The following is a 21,401-nucleotide window of genomic DNA, read 5'->3' on the forward strand; positions in this document are numbered from 1 at the left end:
TCGCTATACGGCTCAGGCGACGCGATGACGTCATCGCGCCGCCTGCACCGGCCTCTGATAGGCTGCCAGCACTAAGCCGGCAGCCTATCAGAGGAACAGGAGGGGACACACCTCTCCCTCCTCTGCCGCAGCACAGGCATCTGTATTGCCGTCCTGAGGACGGCAATACAGATGACTATGGAGATGAGCGCTTCCGCAATGGAGGCGCTCATCTCCTGCTCTGCCCTGCCGCCGGCCGCGGCCGCCCCCACTTGTCACCAGGGCCGCGGCCTTGCGGCACTCAGGCTTGCCGGCCCACCGGGAAATTTCCCGCTATCCCGGCAGGCCAGTCCGGCCCTGCGCTCGGCGCCTTTCGGGTGACAGCGCTGGGGTGCGGGGCACCCACTGCACCCCGTGTAGGATCGGCCCTGGTTGAAATCACAACTTTAGGGCATCTGTCTTTCACCTCACCCCCTTGCAAATCAGCCAAGCAGTCTGAGCCACAAGTCATACAGCAGTCTCTTATGCTTTTTGATGACTCTGCTGGCAGGGTTTCCGAGGGACGTCTACATAGCCCTGCTCCAGAAGTGGAAGAGATTCAGTGCACTGATGCCCAACCACTTATGTTTCAGGATGTGGACATGGGAGGACCACCGCATCACATCTTGGATGACGAAACACAGGTGCCAACTGCGACGGCTTTCTGCAGTGTGCAGACCGGCAAGGAGGGCAGGGGTGAAGAGTGGGTGGAATATGATGTGGAGGATGATGAGGTCCTAGACCCCACATGGAATCAAGGTCATGCGAGTGACGTGTGCAGTTCGGAGGAAGAGGTGGTGGTCACACAGCGCCAGCAGCACAGCAAAAGAGGGAGCAGGGTGCAAAAGCAGAGTGGCCGTCCCCTAGCCAGTACGCCTGCTACTGCCAACTGCACCCAGGGACTGAGCACACCAAAGTCAGCACCAAGGAGTTCCCTGGCGTGGCAGTTCTTCAGACAATGTGCTGACGACAAAACGCGAGTGGTTTGCACGCTGTGCAATCAGAGCCTGAAGTGAAGCATAAATGTTCTAAACCTGAGCACCACCTGCATGACCAGGCATCTAAATGCAAAGCACGAGCTGCAGTGGAGTAAAAACCTCAAAAACCACAAAAGATCTCAGGCTCCTCCTGGTCCCTCTTCTGCTGCAGTCTTGGCCTCTTCCTCCCCGTCTGGAGTGACAGTGGCACCTGCCACCCCGCAAACAGATGATGTGCATCTCCACAATGTCCCATGGAGGCGTTCAGCTGTCCATCTCCCAAACACTGGAGAGAAAGAAGTACCCCCCTACCCACCCGCAATCCCAAGCCCTTAATGCCAGCATTTCAAAATTCCTGGCCTTTGAAATGATATTCCGTCTGGTGGAGAAGGAGACTTTAAATAAACTTTCGATGGTGGCTGTCCCACAGTACTTGGTTCCTAGCCGCCACTACCTTACCAAGCGAGCCATCCCTACCCTGCACAACCAAGTGGCGGACAAAATTAGGTGTGCACTGCACAACGCCATCTGTGGCAAGGTCCACATAACCACCGATACGTGGACCAGTAAGCATGGGCAGGGACGTTATATCTCCCTAACTGCACACTGGGTAAATGCAGTGGCAGCTGGGCCTGAGGCGGATAGCAATTTGGCGCATGTCCTTCCGCCACCGAGGATTGCAGGACGTTTCTCTTTGCCTCCTGTTGCCTCCTCCTCTGCTTCATCCTCTACTGCCTCCTCATTTGGTCTGCGTAACACCTTCACCACCAACTTCAGCACAGCCAGGGGGAAACGACAGCAGGCTGTTTTGAAACTCATGTGTTTGGGGGGAAAAACCCACACTGTGCAGGAGCTGTGGACTGGCATGGAACAACAGACTGAAGAGTGGTTGGTGCCACTGAGCCTCAAGCCCGGCCTGGTGATGTGCGATAATGGACATAATCTCGTAGCAGCTCTCGGCCTAGCCAGTTTGACGCACATCCCTTGCCTGGCACATGTGCTGAATTTGGTGGTGCAAAGGTTCATGAAAAATTGCCCCAATATGTCAGAGCTGCTGCAGAAAGTGCAGTCCGTCTGTGCGCGCTTTCGGCGTTCTCACCCTGCTGCTGCTCGCCTGTCTGCGCTGCAGCGTAACTTCGGCCTTCCCGCTCACCGCCTCATATGCGACGTGCCCACAAGGTGGAACTCCACCTTGCACGCTGATAGTGGAGTTTCAGCTGCAGCACGCACGGGTGAGTCGCTCTGCGGAACAGCACTACTTCACCACCAATGACAGGGCCTCCATGCGGGACATGTGTGCCGTGTTGCGCTGTTTCGAGTACTCCACCAACATGACCAATGCCAATGACGCAGTCCTCAGTGTTACTATCCCACTTTTGTGTCTCCTTGAAAAAACGCTTCGGGCGATGATGGAAGAGGATGTAGCACAGGAGGAAGAGGAGGAGGAAGAGGGATAATTTCCATGGTTATCAGGACAATCATTCACAACTGGCTCGGAGGGTGGGTTCCTGCACCAACCAGGCCAGGTACACAATTGTACAGCCATGGCACAGTTCTGGAGGATGAGGAGGAGGATGATGAGGAGGCACCCAAAGCAGCTCATGGGCATCACTGGAGCGTGGCTGGGGGGACACAGAGGACACAGGCCCTGCACCTCCCACAGAGGACAGCTTGTCGTTGCCTCTGGGCAGTCTGGCACACATGAGCGACTACATGCTGCAGTGCTTGCACAACGACCGCCGAGTTGCCCACATTCTAACCAGTGCTGATTACTGGGTGGCCACCCTGCTGGATACCCGCTACAAGGACAACGTGCCGTCCTTTATTCCATCACTGAGGGGTGATCGGAAGATGCGCGAGTACAAGTCCACGCTGGTAGATACGCTGCTGATGGCATTCCCACATGACACCGGGTGCTCAGTGGAAGCACAAGGCGAAGGCAGAGGAGGAGGAAAAAGTTGCCAACTCAGCTGGGGCACCGCCAGCCCCTCAGAAGGGAGGGTTAGCATGGCCAAAATGTGGAAAAGCTTTTTCAGCACCCCACAATAACCGGCACCACCAGTTGATATGGAATGTCATAGCAGGAGGCAGCATTTCAGCAACATGGTGGAACAGTACGTGTGCACACGCCTACACTTACTGACTGACGGGTCTGCCCCCTTCAACTTCTGGGTCTCCAAATTGGGCACATGGCCTGAGCTTGCCCTTTACGCCTTGGAGGTGCTGACCTGCCCTGCGGCCAGTGTATTGTCTGGCAGGGGGGGTGATTACAGACAAGCGCAGCCGCCTGTCCATAGCCAATATGGACAAGTTCACGTTCATTAAAATGAACTATTCATGGATCCCACAGGACTCGTCTGTACCTTGTGCAGAATAGACAAGTATACTGGCCGCACCTAGCCATTGTTATACTCCAGCGCACTTTCTCTTTGTTTTCTTTTTTATATTTCCCAATGTTTTGGGGTCTTCCCAAATTTATAAAAAATTTAAAGTTTTTATAAAAAAACAACAAAAATAGTGTTGGCTACCGCCTTCTTCTCCACCACCTACACCGCCACATCCACCGCCTCCTCAACCTCCTACTCCACTTTGAACTCTGAAAAATAGTTCAAGATCACTATTTTTAAGTTATTTTAATTCATTTCCCTATCCACATTTGTTTTCAGGGCAATTGTGTTGCTCTTACCCCTATTTTGCTTCCTTTTGCAGCCCTCTAGCCCTTTCTATGACATTTGTAGAGCCATTTTAGTGCCCCAAAGTTCGGGGCCCCATTGACCTCAATGGGGTTTGAGGTCAAGTTCATGTCAAGTTCGGGTCCTGAACCCGAACTTTGCGGCGAAGTTCGGCCGAACCCGGCAAACCTGAACTTCCAGGTGTTTGGGCAACCCTACTCAGGGACTGTCAAACAGACATGAGGAGGAGATGCTGAGTGGCATTATAGTGGTTTTATGGTGTTGCAGCAGTGATCCTATTCCCACACACCTTCTTCAGTCCCTCTCCCCAGCTATCATCACTCCCCATGCTACAATATTTAACCTCTCTCTTCTGGTATCATTCTGTTATAACCCCACTACAAAAAAAATCTCTTGACCCGATCTGTGCTGCTAACTACTGACCTGTTTCTAACCTTCTTCTCTAAACTCCTTGAATGTCTCATCTACTCTCATTTAATAAGCTATCTCTCTGCAAACTTTCTTCTTGGCATGGAGATTATTCTCTACTGATTCTTCTGGATCTCTCAGCAGCATTTGATACCGTAGACCACAAACTCCACTCCACTTACCATGCTCCAGTCATTTGGCCCTAAAGGCACTGCTTTCTCCTGGTTATCTTCCTACTTCTTTGGCTGCTCCTTTAGTGTACCAGTCGCTGGTTCTTTTTCTTCTCCTCTTCCTCTTGATGTTGGCGTTCCTCAGAGTTCTGTCCTAGGTCCTCCACTCTTCTCTCTCTAAACAGCCCTATCGAACAGACTATCAGTCTTTCAGTACCATCTCTATGCTAACGACACCCAACTTTACACTTCATCCCCTGACATCACCCCTGCTGTACTCCAAAACACCAGTAATTGCCTGACAGCTGTCTCCAATATTATGTCCTCTCTGTATCTAAAACAGAACCACTTAAAAACTGAACTTCTCATCTTTCCCCCATCTACTAACCCACCTAAACTTGATATTTCAATTTCTTTCTGCGGCACTATCGTAACTCCTGGGCAACACACCCCTGTCTTGAGGCAATGTTTAACTTGGATATTTCCTGTGTTCCCCATATCCAAACACTTTCTCACTCTTATCGTCTGCAGCTGAAGAAAATCTCTAGAATCCGGTCTTTTCTTACAGTGGAAACAGCAAAAACTCTTATTGTTTCTTTGATTCATTCTCGTCTTGACTACTGCAACTTATTACTAATCGGCCTTCTTCTAGCTAAACTTTCCCCCCTTAAGTCTATCCTAAATGCTACAGCCAGACTGATCTATCCACCCACTGATGCTACTAGCCTGTGCCAGTCACATCACTGGTTGCCCATCCACCAAAGAATACAGTTCAAACTTCTCACCCTTACCCACTAAGCCCTCCACAGTGCTGCATCTCCATAGATCTCCTCCCTCATTTCCATCTACCAGCCTACTCATGCTCTCCGTTCTGTTAGTGACCTAAGATTAAAATTCCCCATAATTTGTACCACTCACTCCCATCTTCAAGAATTTTCTCTAGCTGCACCTACACTCTAGAATACTCTGCCCCGGAATATCAGGTCAATTCTCAACTTCCCTACCTTCAAACGTGCCTTAAAAATACATCTTTTCAGGCAGGCTTATCAAGCTTCCTAAAAAGACTGTTCCCCGAGTAACCCTTCCCCCACCAACTCCTCAGACCTGAACTTGATCTAACAGTCCAACACTTGGCCTACACCACTGCTTTCAGTACAATAATGGCTTAACTACTACATATCACAATCAACTACTTTTTGTGTCACCCCCATTTCCTCTTGCAAGCATGGCCCATACTCAGTTTGTATATTAGCCAGTTATGTTGTGATGTCTTTTGTTTTGTACATGAACCCTCTGAATTTGTAAAGCACTGCGAAATATGGTGGCGCTATATACATAAATATTATTATTATACAGAATGGCCTTGGTAAGTTGTGGTTTTAATGAATATAACACAAGGCAATTGTGGCAGCTAACCTTACTAACTTTCACTTTCTGGATAACAGAATTTAAAGGACTTTTCCAGGATTAAGCATTGATGACTGTCCTTACAATAGCACTTAAATGTGTGATCAGTGGAGGTACCTTTAGCATGATGTTGACTGCATAATTAGCACAGCAATGATCTTGACCATCTGGCTGTGTTTGGTACTGCAGCTTCAACCACAGCTTTGCCCCATGACCTTGAACGGGGTTGAGTTGCAATACCAGATATAACTGCAAGCACATGGACATCAGTTGTTATATACTAAGGTGAAATGTCCAGGGTGGTATTGCAAGTACAGGGCCCCTTTGTTTTACTGAATCTGGGGACCAAGGTATTAATCATAGGGACAGACTATCAATATTATTCAGAGAAATAATTTGAAATGATTATTTTTCAAATGCATTTATTGGCTTTCATTATATTCAGGCTGCAAATTATAAATCTAAGAAAAGGAAGAACATTTATTGTTAAAGGGGTAGGCCCATCTCACACATTGGTGGCATATTGTTAGTATATGCCATCAATGTCTGATAGGTGCAGGTCCCACCTTTTATATTAGTCCCATAGAACTGAAAGGCAAAACACAGAGCAAGTGTGGCCACCCCTTCATTTATTTTCATCAGTCCCATAAAAATGAATGGATGGTGGCTACACATGTGTGGTCCTCTCTCCTTTATTATGTGGGCTTTGTTCTAAAGACCTGCACGTATCAGACATTGGTGGCATATCCTAAAAATATGCCACCAATGTGTGAGATGGGCTAACCCCTTTAAATGTTAAAAGATTAAACGACTAATTCAGCCTAATTATTTTCTTGCAGATTGCAGTCAAACTGAATGTCAACTATTAGTTCCAGGGGACATTATTATTTTAACTGGCAAAAACTTTTTTATGGCATGTGATGCCATTTTGATCAATGGGACATGTATTGTCAATGAGGGAATGTTAACAGGTAGGTGAGAGCTCAAAAAGCCATAAGATTGAATGTTAGCAAGCATACTTCGTGCAGGTTTACTAATAATAATGTCAAAGATTTAGACTCAACAGTCTAAAAAAGAGCCAGAGTTATAACAGTGTCTCATGCTAGATGATAAATCTGGTGCACATTTATACTGTCTAGTTTAAGGCTATTACACCAATTAGTTGACTTACTTTGCATCAGAATTGTGGCGCACATTGTCACACTTTAATTCTTTCCCCTATCCCAATAGCCCACACCCCCTTGTTGAGCGCATAAAAAATGCTTAATAAATGTAATGTAAAGCTTGTGCACCAGATTACTGGCTTGATAGCATTTGCAATAGTAAATCTGCCCCATTGGTTTTCTTGTGCTGATCTCACAATGCTCTCACTGTCTGCCAAGCTCTGTGTGTAATATACATGTTATTGGGTTTACTTAGGTGAATGTATACCTGTGACAAAAACACAGCTACCTCACGGAGATGACACAATGCCATGGAAGCAGTACAGTGGAGAAGATAATAGGCGCCATGTAATGTTCTGTGGTACTGAAGTGATAAGAACTGAATCCACTGCACAAGGTCCAGCCAGAGCTGTAGTCTTAAGGACTGGTGAGTGGGACTACAAGTAGAATCCTCCCTTCAGATACACAGAGCTGGGTCAAAGACAGGGGTGGACTGAGAACTTAAAGTGTCCCTAGAAAAATAATTTAAACTGCCCCACATGTTGGGGCATCACAATAGGCAGGCAAAAAAAGTAGATGGGACCAACACAAGTGAGTGGGGTCATCAATACCATAGTGTAGCACAAAATACCACCCTCTTAGTTGATAGAAGGCTGGCCAACCAAGTATGCAGGGCCAACACAAGTAAATGGGACCAACACATGTAGGCAGGTTCATCAATACCATAATGCAGCACAAAATACTGCCCCAATAAAACCAGATACCACAGTGCAGCACAATATATTGCCCCAGAAGCTATCCCACTGTGGTGGCCATCAGTAGCTGCCACATTCTGTCCTCCTCCTCCTACTCCAATTGGTTCTAATAAACAAATGGAGAAAGAGGGCACCTGTGTCCTGAAATGTCTGTGTGTCTGTGCCAGCCTGTGGCCCATGAGGGTGAACAGAGGGACAGGGATTTCACGGGCTCCCATAGCCCGCCACAGGATTCAACTGTATTACCATCCTAATGACAGCCATACAATTGCCCAATGTCGGACCCCTTCCAATCAGCTAGTTAGGGCTTATCCTAAGGATAGGCCATCACTTAATAAAAGCTGGACCAATCCTTTAATTCTGTTTTTAGTCTGCTTTGTCTATTAATTTATTAATTTCTTGTTTTCATTTTTTAGGCTTTAATACAACTAAAGGAGATATGGTGAGGTCCATATTGTATCCAAAGCCCTTAAACTTTAAGCTCCACAGAGACGTTAAATGGTTTTTTGTATTTTTGGGATTTCTAGCCGTTGTTGGCATTGTATATTCAGTGGTCATATTTGTACAGAGAAAGGTATTGCACTTTTAATTTTCTTTCTTTATGTGGAATTAAAGGGGCACTCTGAAAATTATTTTCTGACACAGCTATCAGAGTCACTTGTAGAGAAGGATTTGGGTGTCCTTGTAGATCGTAGACTAAATAACAGCATACAATGTCAATCAGCTGCTTCCAAGGCTATCAGGATGTTATCATGTATTAAACTAGGCATAGACTCGCGGGGCAGGGATGTAATATTATCAGTTTACAGAGCTTTGGTGAGGCTTCATCTGGAATATGCAGTTCAGTTCTGGGCACAAGTTCATAAAAAGCATGCTTTGGAACTGGAAAAAGTACAAAGGAGAGCAACTAAACCGATAAGGGACATGTAGGGTCTTAGTTATGAAGAAAGATTAAAACAATAAAATGTATTTAGTCTTGAGAAGAGACGTCTAATGGGGTACATGATGTGGAAAGCTGTTCCATGTAAAATGCCCTCAAAAGACAAGGGGGCACTGCCTCTTACTGGAGAAGAAAAAGTTCAGTCTCCAGAAGCATCAAAGCTTCTTTACTGTAAGAACTGTGAATCTGTGGAATAGACTTCCTCCAGACTTGGTCACAGCAGGAACAGTGGACAGTTTTAAAAAGGGTTTAGATGAATTCTTAAAAGTAAATGAAATTAATGCTTATGAAAATGTGTAGAAATCTGGGGCAAGTTGTCCACAAACTAACCACATAGCCCTCTTCTACTAATATTCTGATGTCTCTGTTTTTTTTTATAATAGGTTTCAGCTTGGAGAATTATTGTGGAGGCTCTTGTGCTTTTGACATCTGCAATTTGTCCAATTATTCCAGCTGCTTTAACAGTTGGAATTCTATATGGTCAAAGCAGATTGAAGAAAAAGACTATATTTTGTATTAGCCCAGATAGAATCAACATGTGTGGCCAGCTCAACCTCTTCTGTTTTGATAAAGTAAATATATTCTCACTATCTTTCACTTGTTTTGTTTCAAAGTACCATATCTCCAATATATTTTGTTTCTTTAATAACAGTATATTTTTTGATTCTTATGTTAGGCTACTTTCACACTAGCGTTTAAATTTTATGGTATTGAGATTTGTCATAGGATCTCAATACCAGAGAAAAACGCTTTAGTTTTGTCCCCATTCATTGCCAATGGGGACAAAACTGAACTGAACGGAATGCCCCAAAATGCATTCCGTTTTGTTTGGTTGCATCCCATACTGGAGAGCAAACCACAGCAAGCTGAGGTTTTCTTTCAGTCATGGGATGCGGAGCAAAACATATCCGGCATGACCCACAATGCAAGTCAATAGGGACAGATATGTTTTCTCAGATACAATTGATTTTCAATGGTGTTCATGACGGATCGGTCAATGCTATGTTAAAGATAATATAACCGGATCCGCTCATAACGGATGCAGATGGTTGTATTATCAGAAGCAGAAGTGTTTTTGCTGATCCTCTCGGATCAGGCAAAAACGCAAGTGTGAAAGTAGCCTAATACACCTAGTGCTGCATTCATTCGTCAGGTAATATAGTCAAATGAGCCACGCAAAACACAGAGGTAGAAAGTAAGGTAAAAGTTTAAAGGGATTCTGTCACCTCGTATAACACAAATTCAGATTTTAAACCAGTCATGCTCCACAGCTTACCTTGAATCGGCTGTGCTGTTTTTTATTGTAATCCGTCCAGCAGTTTTGCAGAAAAACGACTTTTATAAAACCCTGAAGGTGCCCAGAGGGGCGTTATGTTCCCCTTTGTGTGCCCAGTAACGCCCCTCTAACCGCCCACAGCGTCTCATCCCTCTCCTCCCTCTCCTCCCCCTCCCTGGCGGCCGAGCGAAGTCTCGCGCAGACGCAGTACCCATTGAGGGCTGCGCCAGTGCGATTTGCTGGAGACTGAGGGCAGGAGCTTCATCGTCGTCACTGGGCATGCGCCGAGCCCAGTGACGTCCGATGCTCGCGCGAGACTTCGCTCGGCCGTCAGGGAGGGGGAGGAGATGGATGAGACGCTGTGGGCGGTTAGGGATTCTGGAGGAAGGCGTTTTGGGCACTGTAAGAGGGGCGTTACTGGGCACACAAAGGGGAACATAACGCCCCTCTGGGCAACTTCAGGGTTTTATAAAAGTAGTTTTTCTGCAAAACTGCTGGACGAATTACAATATAGAACAGCACAGCCGATTCAAGGTAAGCTGTGGAGCATGACTGGTTTAAATTCTGAATTTGTGTTATACGAGGTGACAGAATCCCTTTAACTGTAAGCTCATCACAGAGTGTTCTGCCTCTGGAACCCCTACTAATCAGCTGTACTCTTCTGGGAAATCTGACTCAGAAATAATTAAGCATGATTAATTCCATGCAAATTAATGGGAGATTACTAGAGTTTACAGGATAAATGTCATTGATCCAAGGGGTTCTTCCCTAAGTTAAGAAAAAATGGCTTCCACCTAATGGGGATTTATGCCTTCCTCTGGATCAACTTTTTCAGAATAATAGGCTGAAATAGATGGGGAGATGTATTTTTTTTTTGCCTTACAAACTGTTACTATGTATATGTATCTGTTTTATGGGTCCTCCAAAGTAAGGGACCTTTTTGTAACTGCAATCTTCTATGTTTAAAAGAGTTTTTCTGGGAGTTTCATATTAATGGCCTATCCTCAAGATGGGTAATAAGTATGAAATTTATGAGGATCCCTGTCCCCCTCCGATCAGCTGTTAGAGGAAGTGGTGCTCACCAGAGCTATGGTGAGCTCCATGGCCTCCTTGCAGTTTATCAAGCATAGCGCCATCCATTGCATTACAGATGTACTTGGTATCGCATCTCAGCCCCCATTCATTTGAATTGGACTATGCTGGGCCTAGGCCATGTGACCAATGAATTTGACATCACATGGCATAGGATGAGGCCTAGGTAATCACAGAGTGCCATGACCTCTTCATAAAGCTGATCGGCTAGGGTGTTGGAAGTTGGACCCCCACCAATCGTATATGCATGACCTTTCCTGAGGCTAGGCCATCAATATGAAAATCCCAGAAAACTAATTTAATACTGTAGATGGGGGTCATAAATAGAATACCCATCTCTGTTAACTCAGAATGCCTTAGGATAGGTTACAATAGGTTTTCTAAACCAAACAACTAAACAACTCTGGTCTTTCTTGCTCAGTTCTCCATTTGAAAAATAATAATAATAATAATAATAATAATAATAATAATTATATATATATATATATATATCTGTCAGAATGCGGTGACACAAAAGTAAATGATAAAAAATTGTGTAGAAATGATAAAACATAAAGAGCACTATGTATAAGATTAGAATGCCATTTCCAGCACGCAGTGAATGCTGTAAATACTCAAGAAAAAAAACGATTGTAAAACTGTTATTTTTCTTTCCATCCCCCTAAATATTAATAAAAGTTATTTCATACATTATATGAACACCAAAATGTTGCCAAATTTTATGGCTTTCAGAATGCTGTGATGAAAAAACGGCATCTTTATGGGGCTAAAATACAAAGGAATCCATTGATTAAAGTAATTTTCTGGGTAGATCCAAAAAGAGTGCCAGAACTTGTTCCAATCTATGGCCAACAGGCTATTGTTTGTCTGTATCCTGATTGAAAAATTCTGAAAATAAAGAATTTACAAAAAAAAATAAAAAAAATGAAAATAAAGATTACCTACCTCCACCATTCCACCACTGCTTCCATTCAAATGGTGCTCTGGTTCTCACTGCTCTGCAGTTACTGTTGACTTCCCAGAAACACTAAAGACAGTGAATGGCTTAGCGACATTTCTTAGCGTTTCTGGTGTCAGTCTAAGACTGGAAGTGTGGAATAGCGGGAACAGAGTCAGAATGGTAGAGGTGAGTAAAGCTTCTTTGTTATTTGTAACATATTCTAGTCTGTTTTAATTTTTTTTTTACTTTTCTTTAATTCCCCTTTATACTACTGATAAAAATCAGTATGAATTTACTTTTTTATTATTTTTCCCTAATTTGCTGTACTAGTTATTTATAGTTCTGAATTACTTAATGTCACCATTGAACTTGTGTACAATTTTCTCCTCTTCAGACTGGCACTTTAACAGAAGATGGACTTGATTTGATGGGCATAATACCATCAGGAGGAACATGGTACTTTTGTTTTATCTTCAGTTATTACCTTACATATCACGCAGACTAGATACTTCTGACAAAACATACTGAGTTTGTATTCCAGTGGTTCCCAGCCAGGGAATCCTAGACCACTGGGGTTCTTTGCAATTTTGTTTTTAGATTCTCTAGAAATTAACACTTTTCTGAAATGCCATGCATTTCAAAGATTTCAGCTGTCTTTTTAAAAGCATTTTTGTTGGTTTTAAATGTTATGTTTTGATGGCATGTTTTGTACTTTCTTTGCATAAAAAAAACCCTTACCTAGAGCATGCAGAGTTTTGATGAAAGAGCCACTGATCCCACACACTTCAAAAATATATAAATTTAAAACTGAATGTTGTGTATGAAGACTTTACAGTATTTTACTAGAAAAAAATTCTCCCCAAAATCCATACTAAGACTTAGACAGGCTGTCTAGACCTTCACCAGAATTATCACAGGAGCTCAGGATGGATGAGAAATTTGGTGCCGGGATAAACACTTTAACCCTAGAGAATAGAGATATAATTTTATGCCAGGATTGTGGAGCAATTTTAGCTTTAAATGTTGCATCTTAGGCTATACCCGTTAACAGTAGGTCATACACCATTTCAGTTAATCCAAGCCACCTTGTTGGACAAGGCTCGCTACATTACACTATAATTTAGTGCAATATAAGCCAGAATCTAGGTGCACTCACATTAGTAAATGTGGGGTGCTGTTTTTGAAACTGCCCTTACAACAGGGATGATTGGTAAATGCAGCCTATAATCTCAGTCTGCTCATAGATATTTGCCATGTGTACAGGCAAAGAAGATAACAAAACTTGCCCAAAATATAAATTTATAGAATTCTTCATACTTGAGGGAGAATGGGCCATTCCCAGAATGAAATTTTTTCCATTGGTTCCTCCATGGTAATTCGATTGGGAATCAGTGATTTAGACAACTGGTAACTTAACATTACTTTATTTAGTTTTCAGGAAATGCTTGAGCATAACCAGATAAATAAACTGACCTGGGGACCTATGTTTGGTGCTATGGCAAGCTGCCACTCAGTGATCATGGTTGATGGGAATCTACAAGGTGATCCTTTGGACCTCAAAATGTTTGAAGCTACTGGCTGGGTAAAATAATCTACTCTAGATTTCATAGTAATTAATTCTTTAAAGGTCAACAGTGTTGTGACCTTTTTTTGTATTGATTTTTTATTCCAGGCGCTAAAAGCTACTAATGAAGATTTTAGTAAGGAATATTCTTCACAAACCATGGTTGTCCTTCCTGGGCCGAGTGCATGGATAGTAAGTTTTCCTATATTGTAAGCAAAACTAGGGGTGTTTTGAATATTCTAGTTACCCCTTTTAGTAGAAACTGGTATAAACTAACATAAGGCCACAATACTAAAACAATGTTCCTTTTTTTCTCACAGAATACAGTGAAAGGTATAAATGTATTGTTCCAGTACCCTTTCTCCTCTGCTTTGCAACGTATGTCTGTCATCACTGAGGCTATTGGTGCAGATGAGTTGATTGTTTACATGAAGGGAGCACCAGAGATGGTGGCCAGTTTCTGTAGGCCAGAAACAAGTAAGTTAACATAATTTTGAGCTTGATTCATGTAGCTTAAAGTATAATTACACATTTTGTGAGCCGGGGTCATAGATTGGGAAGATTCATACATTATATTCCAAATTCTAGAATATATAAAAATTTGTACTTCCTAATCTTTTCTCTTGGCTAAAGATATCTCAACACGTGGTGCGAGTTGACATGATTTAAAAAAAAACTACAAAAAAAAAAACTTGTTTTACTCTGTCGGGCATTGTGAGTAATGCAAAAGCTTTATCTCTGAAGCAGATCATCTCAGGCCACTCATCTCGGGATATACACACATGTAAATGTACCCTTCCTTTAATGAAAGAGAAACCCACAGTGGTTATTGAAATAACTCTAAACTGACAAAAGTAATAATAAATTAAATTTTTACTGAAAATCAGCTAATGAAAATCAGACATTGCTTTTCAATTGTGGTTCAACAGAATAATAAAAAATAAAAAAACTAATGAAACTGTCCTGGACAAAAATGATAGTAACCCTAGAAAAGATGGAAAATAATTTAACCATAGGAACATGTTAAACTCAGGTGTGTCCACATGTGTGTCAGCCAAGATCTGTACTACTATTGTTGCTCCAATTGGGGCAATTTCAATAACAGGACACTACTGGTAGGAGATAATATTTTTTTTCTAAATTAAGCTGTTGTGCTAATTCACTTGTTTTTATTATGCAGTCCCTAAAGAATTCTTGGAAGTACTGGAAATCTATACATTTCAGGGTTTAAGAGTAATCGGAGTGGCATACAAAATTCTTACAAATGGGAATAGGGATGATTTAGAGAGCATTGAAAGGTAAGGACAATGTACAAATAGTGTTATATACAAATATAAAATTGCCTTTCGTAACCCAAATTTTAAAGGGAAGTTGGGAAACCTGCCATCAACTTTATGCTGATCTCACTGCATGAAGTAGTGACATAAACATTAATTTCAGCGGTGTGTCATTAGTCGGTGATGAGTAAAAAGTAAAGAGTTGCCAAGAACCAGCATCATAATTGGCTACTTTGCTGGTCTTCTCATTTTCCTGTGGATGTTCAATACTGTGATGGAGGATCCTATTCAAGATGAGTGTTTCACAGACACATAGGAGCAGACTTACTAATTCTATAGGATACAAACTTATGCTGTCTAGACCTGCACCATATTTATCACAGTGGATGTAATGCAGTGGAATTGGAACAACTGTGTCAACCAATGAGTTTGACTTGGAGCTAAACCAAAAGGTATTATTAGGCCACTACCTTGGAGAACACCTTTGCAGGACACCTAGGAACAGGAACCTATTGCTCAGGCACTCTTTAAGTAGCAGAGGGAGCAAGCCTCAGTCTGCCAGAACCCACAGGAGAGCTCAGGCAGCCAGGACCACCAGAAGATGGATGCTGGTGCAGTGAGCACCTGAGGAGCCGGTGCAGAGGATGGGAATGGTTGTGGCCCCGACAAGATGTTGTGTCACAGTGTAGTCCCTCAGGCCACCGCTCCCTGGGCTTCGGTGTAGTGGAAAGGTAGCGTAAAGGAATCAGGCAAATGTAGAGGAACAACAAACACTTTTCTTTACTGAGTTACAGTACATCCAGCTGTTTTCTGTACACAGTGCAATGTCTCTATCCCCAGCTAGGTATGGTGGCAGGCAAAATGTCAGACAACAGCACTCTAGACAACTCACTCTCCAGATTTCCCTTCACTACAGCTATAAACTTTTACCTGTGGCTGTAAGTGTCAACTTGATAAATGCAGGCTTTTGGGTTTGCCTAAGCTGTGGTATGGTGATGGGTGTCAATGTGTTATCCCTCATCTGCAACAGGATATGTGAAGCTATAGTTGCTAGTCACCCTGCTGACTGTAGAGCCTTTGCTGCAAACAAATATTGACAGTCCTGGACCTTCAGTCTCCCTGGAGCAATGTTCTTCACAGTTGAGCTGTTTCTGTGGCTTGGAGTGGGAACAAACATTCGTGCCTCCTCACTCATTGCTAGCCTAGCTACTGTAGCTCTCCCTAGAACTCTATAGAGATCCCCTCCTGGCAGGAAATAGGACCAGCCCACTCCCGCCAAGAAGGGAGGAATGGGATGGTAATTTCCATCCCTATTGCCACCATACCATATCAAAACATTCAGAGAATGTAATCAGTCAGAATTCCAGCGCAGGTGGCACAATGTGGTGATGTCATTGTGATGCCTGTGCTTGGATGCTTATATCCCTGCTTGGCTCTGGTATACTGTAGGATGCAAGCCTAAAATTGCCTGTGGCCTACAAATTGTCAAATGGTAAGCCAGGAAGAACATACCTCCCTGCTCCATCACAGAGTTCAACTATATTGGTGTTCACAGGAGGGGAGCTCATCCAGGAATCACTATTCTTCCCCTGGTGGGCCCAAACCATGTGAATGGACCTGGGCTATTGCCCAGAAAGGGTCGCTAGCTAAGCCTCTGCCAAGAGGTAAGTATGAAGGGAGTATGAAGGGAGTTTCTTGTTTTATTTGTACAAAATCACAAAACTTCTAAGTTCATAATTACGGCATACACTAAACAAAATCACTGCAATGTGAGTACCCTTCTTAAATATAATTTATTTTTTTAAATATGCTAAAATAATCCAATAACCTAGCAATCAGTTAGATCCATGGTTAATCAGGCTTTGATCCAGCAATAACAAATCAGTATAGTCATATTCACTGGGTGCAAATTACTTTCCAATGTTTGGTTGTGTTTTCATTACTTCATGATGCCATATGCTTCAAATCAGTTCCACTATAATGGTGGGATATACTGCACATATCCACACATCTTAGGTGCCATTATCTAATGGATCCATGAGTATTGAATGGGCTTAGACGCAGGACTCAATGAATATATCAACTGAACCTATAACTAGAAAGGAAAATATGTGGGACACAGGATAAGGCCTCATGCACACGACCGTTGTGTGCATCCGTGTCCGTTGTTCCGTTTTCCGTGATTTTCTGCGGACCCATTGACTTTCAATGGGTCCGTTGAAAACTCGGAAAATGCAACGTTTATCATCCGTCTATCATCCGCGTCCGTGATCTTTGTTTGCTGTCCGTCAAAAAAATATGACCTGTCCTATTTTTTTGACGGACAACGGTTCGCGGGTCCGTGAAAAAACAGGGAGGCACACAAGATTGTCCTCCGCGTCCCTGATCCGTGTCCGTAGGCTACTTTCGCACAGACGGATCCTCACATCCGTCTGCATAAAAGCTTTTTCAGATCTGAGATTTCACATCCTGAAGACTCAGATCCGACAGTATATTCTAGCACAGAGGCGTTCCCATGGTGATGGGGACGCTTCAAGTTAGAATATACTAAGAACTCTGGACATAACTGCCCCCTGCTGCCTGGCAGCACCCGATCTCTTACAGGGGGCTGTGATCCGCACAATTAACCCCTCAGGTGCCGCACTTGAGGGGTTAATTGTGCATATCATAGCCCCCTGTAAGAGATCAGGTGCTGCCAGGCAGCAGGGGCCAGACCCCCCTCCCTCCCCAGTTTTAAATTCATTGGTGGCCAGTGCGGCCCTCCCTCCCCAGTATTATATTCATTGGTGGCCAGTGCGGCCCCCCTCCCTCCCCAGTATTATATTCATTGGTGGCCAGTGCGGCCCCCCTCCCTCCCCAGTATTATATTCATTGGTGGCCAGTGCGGCCCTCCCTCCCCAGTATTATATTCATTGGTGGCCAGTGCGGCCCCCCTCCCTCCCTCCCCAGTATTATATTCATTGGTGGCCAGTGCGGCCTCCCCTCTCCCCCCCTAATTAAAAACACCTCCCCCCATCATTGGTGGCAGCGGAGAGTTCCGATCGGAGTCCCAGTTTAATCGCTGGGGCTCCGATCGGTTGCCATGGCAGCCAAGACGCTACTGCAGTCCTGGCTTCTATGGTTACTTAGCGATTTTAGAAGCATTATACTTACCTGCGATGTCTGTGACCGGCCGGGCGCTCCTCCTACTGGTAAGTGACAGGTCTGTGCTATAAGCAATGCGCCGCACAGACCTTTCACTTACCAGTAGGAGGAGCGCCCGGCCAGACACAGACAGCGCAGGTAAGTATAATGCTTCTAAAATTGCTAAGTAACCATGGCAGCCAGGACTGCAGTAGCATCTTGGCTGCCATGGTAACCGATCGGAGCCCCAGCGATTAAACTGGGACTCCGATCGGAACTATCTGCTGCCACCAATGAGGGGTGTTTTTAATTAGGGGGGGAGAGAGGGGAGGCCGCACTGGCCACCAATGAATATAATATTGGGGAGGGAAGGAGGGGGGCCGCTCTGGCCACCAATGAATATAATACTGGGGAGGGAGGGGGGCCGCACTGGCCACCAATGAATATAATACTGGGGAGGGAGGGGGGCCGCACTGGCTACCAATGAATACACTGCGTGCAGAATTATTAGGCAAATGAGTATTTTGACCACATCATCCTCTTTATGCATGTTGTCTTACTCCAAGCTGTATAGGCTCGAAAGCCTACTACCAATTAAGCATATTAGGTGATGTGCATCTCTGTAATGAGAAGGGGTGTGGTCTAATGACATCAACACCCTATATTAGGTGTGCATAATTATTAGGCAACTTCCTTTCCTTTGGCAAAATGGGTCAAAAGAAGGACTTGACAGGCTCAGAAAAGTCAAAAATAGTGAGATATCTTGCAGAGGGATGCAGCACTCTTAAAATTGCAAAGCTTCTGAAGCGTGATCATCGAACAATCAAGCGTTTCATTCAAAATAGTCAACAGGGTCGCAAGAAGCGTGTGGAAAAACCAAGGCGCAAAATAACTGCCCATGAACTGAGAAAAGTCAAGCGTGCAGCTGCCAAGATGCCACTTGCCACCAGCTTGGCCATATTTCAGAGCTGCAACATCACTGGAGTGCCCAAAAGCACAAGGTGTGCAATACTCAGAGACATGGCCAAGGTAAGAAAGGCTGAAAGACGACCACCACTGAACAAGACACACAAGCTGAAACGTCAAGACTGGGACAAGAAATATCTCAAGACTGATTCTTCTAAGGTTTTATGGACTGATGAAATGAGAGTGAGTCTTGATGGGCCAGATGGATGGGCCCGTGGCTGGATTGGTAAAGGGCAGAGAGCTCCAGTCTGACTCAGACGCCAGTAAGGTGGAGTACTGGTTTGGGCTGGTATCATCAAAGATGAGCTTGTGGGGCCTTTTCGGGTTGAGGATGGAGTCAAGCTCAACTCCCAGTCCTACTGACAGTTTCTGGAAGACACCTTCTTCAAGCAGTGGTACAGGAAGAAGTCTGCATCCTTCAAGAAAAACATGATTTTCATGCAGGACAATGCTCCATCACACGCGTCTAAGTACTCCACAGCGTGGCTGGCAAGAAAGGGTATAAAAGAAGAAAATCTAATGACATGGCCTCCTTGTTCACCTGATCTGAACCCCATTGAGAACCTGTGGTCCATCATCAAATGTGAGATTTACAAGGAGGGAAAACAGTACACCTCTCTGAACAGTGTCTGGGAGGCTGTGGTTGCTGCTGCACGCAATGTTGATGGTGAACAGATCAAAACACTGACAGAATCCATGGATGGCAGGCTTTTGAGTGTCCTTGCAAAGAAAGGTGGCTATATTGGTCACTGATTTGTTTTTGTTTTGTTTTTGAATGTCAGAAATGTATATTTGTGAATGTTGAGATGTTATATTGGTTTCACTGGTAAAAATAAATAATTGAAATGGGTATATATTTGTTTTTTGTTAAGTTGCCTAATAATTATGCACAGTAATAGTCACCTGCACACACAGATATCCCCCTAAAATAGCTAAAACTAAAAACAAACTAAAAACTAGTTCCAAAAATATTCAGCTTTGATATTAATGAGTTTTTTGGGTTCATTGAGAACATGGTTGTTGTTCAATAATAAAATTAATCCTCAAAAATACAACTTGCCTAATAATTCTGCACTCCCTGTATAATACTGGGGAGGGAGGGGGGCCTCACTGGCCACCAAAGAATATAATACTGGGGAGGGAGGGCCACACTGGCCACCAATGAATTTAAAACTGGGGAGGGAGGGGGGTCTGGCCCCTGCTGCCTGGCAGCACCTGATCTCTTACAGGGGGCTATGATACGCACAATTAACTGCTGCACCTGAGGGGTTAATTGTGCTGATCACAGCCCCCTGTAAGAGATCGGGTGCTCCCAGGCAGCAGGGGGCAGTTATGTCCACAGTTCTTAGTATATTCTAACTTGAAGCGTCCCCATCACTATGGGAACGCCTCTATGTTAGAATATACTGTCGGATCTGAGTTTCACGATCTAACTCAAATCCGATGGTATATTCTAACATAGAGGCGTTCCCATGGTGATGGGGACGCTTCAAGGTAAAATATACCATCGGATTGGAGAAAACTCCGATCCGATGGTATATTAATAGGGACTCCTGACTTTACATTGAAAGTCAATGGGGGACGGATCCGTTTGCAATTGCACCATATTGTGTCAACGTCAAACGGATCCGTCCCCATTGACTTGCATTGTAAGTCAGGACGGATCCGTTTGGCTCCGCACGGCCAGGTGGACACCAAAACGACTTTTTTTTACCTTTCCTTCATGTCTGTGGATCCTCCAAAAATCAAGGAAGACCCACGGAAGAAAAAACCGACACGTATCATGAAACTACGGAACCCGTTTTGGGTCTTTTATGTGCATGGCCATAAAAAATTCTCAACTTAAAAATTTGACTGCTATAGTTGGTCAAACATATAATTTACTAAGGGGTAAGTTACAGAAATTGCACTTCAATAAAAAAAAATCCAGAGCGTTGTAATCTTGCAGCATAAAATGGCACCTGCACTATATATATTATATATAGTACAGGTGCCATTTTGACCAAATATAGCAGTCTAATTTGTTGAGAATGTTACATATTTAGTTCTTTATTTCTTAATTTGGCCTTAATGGCAGCCAAGCTCAACCCAGAGGGGTCCAGAGAGGGGTTCAACCAGCTTTTACTCTTCCCTGCCTCTGCCTTCACAACTGTCCCTGCCTTTGTCCCTTTGTCAGCCTCAGATCTGCCCCCACCTCCATCAGCCTCAGATTACACCCCAATCAGACCCCTAAGCCTTAGATCAGACCCCATGAGACCTTCCGTAGCCTCCATTAGCCTCAGATCAGCCCCTATCAGACCCCCAAAGTCTCCATCAGCTTCAGATCAGACCCCCCCAGCCTAAGCTCAGACCCTCATCAGATTGTCCCCACCCTCCATTAACTGCAGATCCCCCAGCCTGCACTTATTCAGATCGGACCCTCAATCAAAAGAAAATCTAAATCAAAAATAAAGTTACCTCTCCAGCTCCAGACGGTTCTTCCACTATATGCTCTGGAAAGAGGGCAGGGAGCCGTGGGCCACATGAAATGATCTTGGGGACCGAATGTGGCCCGCGGACTGGGGGTTCCCCAACAGAGGATCTCAAAACCTGAATTAAAAAGATCCGTTACATTTAATACATTCTGATGGCT

At 44.1% G+C, this 21,401-nt stretch overlaps 1 protein-coding gene across 1 annotated transcript in view; it reads left to right on the forward strand.

Annotated features, from left to right (window-relative positions):
- The window catches only part of LOC120997962 (probable cation-transporting ATPase 13A4), a 189,958-nt gene that overhangs the window by 82,850 nt on the left and 85,707 nt on the right, over nucleotides 1–21,401 (forward strand). Inside the window, exons 9-17 of the mRNA XM_040428344.1 lie at nucleotides 6,513–6,644; nucleotides 7,093–7,263; nucleotides 8,008–8,165; nucleotides 8,915–9,103; nucleotides 12,234–12,295; nucleotides 13,271–13,421; nucleotides 13,512–13,595; nucleotides 13,724–13,880; nucleotides 14,584–14,701. Of these exons, the coding sequence (XP_040284278.1) occupies nucleotides 6,513–6,644; nucleotides 7,093–7,263; nucleotides 8,008–8,165; nucleotides 8,915–9,103; nucleotides 12,234–12,295; nucleotides 13,271–13,421; nucleotides 13,512–13,595; nucleotides 13,724–13,880; nucleotides 14,584–14,701 (1,222 nt within the window). The remainder of the gene's footprint in view (nucleotides 1–6,512; nucleotides 6,645–7,092; nucleotides 7,264–8,007; nucleotides 8,166–8,914; nucleotides 9,104–12,233; nucleotides 12,296–13,270; nucleotides 13,422–13,511; nucleotides 13,596–13,723; nucleotides 13,881–14,583; nucleotides 14,702–21,401) is intronic.

This window comes from Bufo bufo, chromosome 4 (genome assembly GCF_905171765.1).
Source record: "Bufo bufo chromosome 4, aBufBuf1.1, whole genome shotgun sequence".
NCBI classification, from domain to species: domain Eukaryota; kingdom Metazoa; phylum Chordata; class Amphibia; order Anura; family Bufonidae; genus Bufo; species Bufo bufo.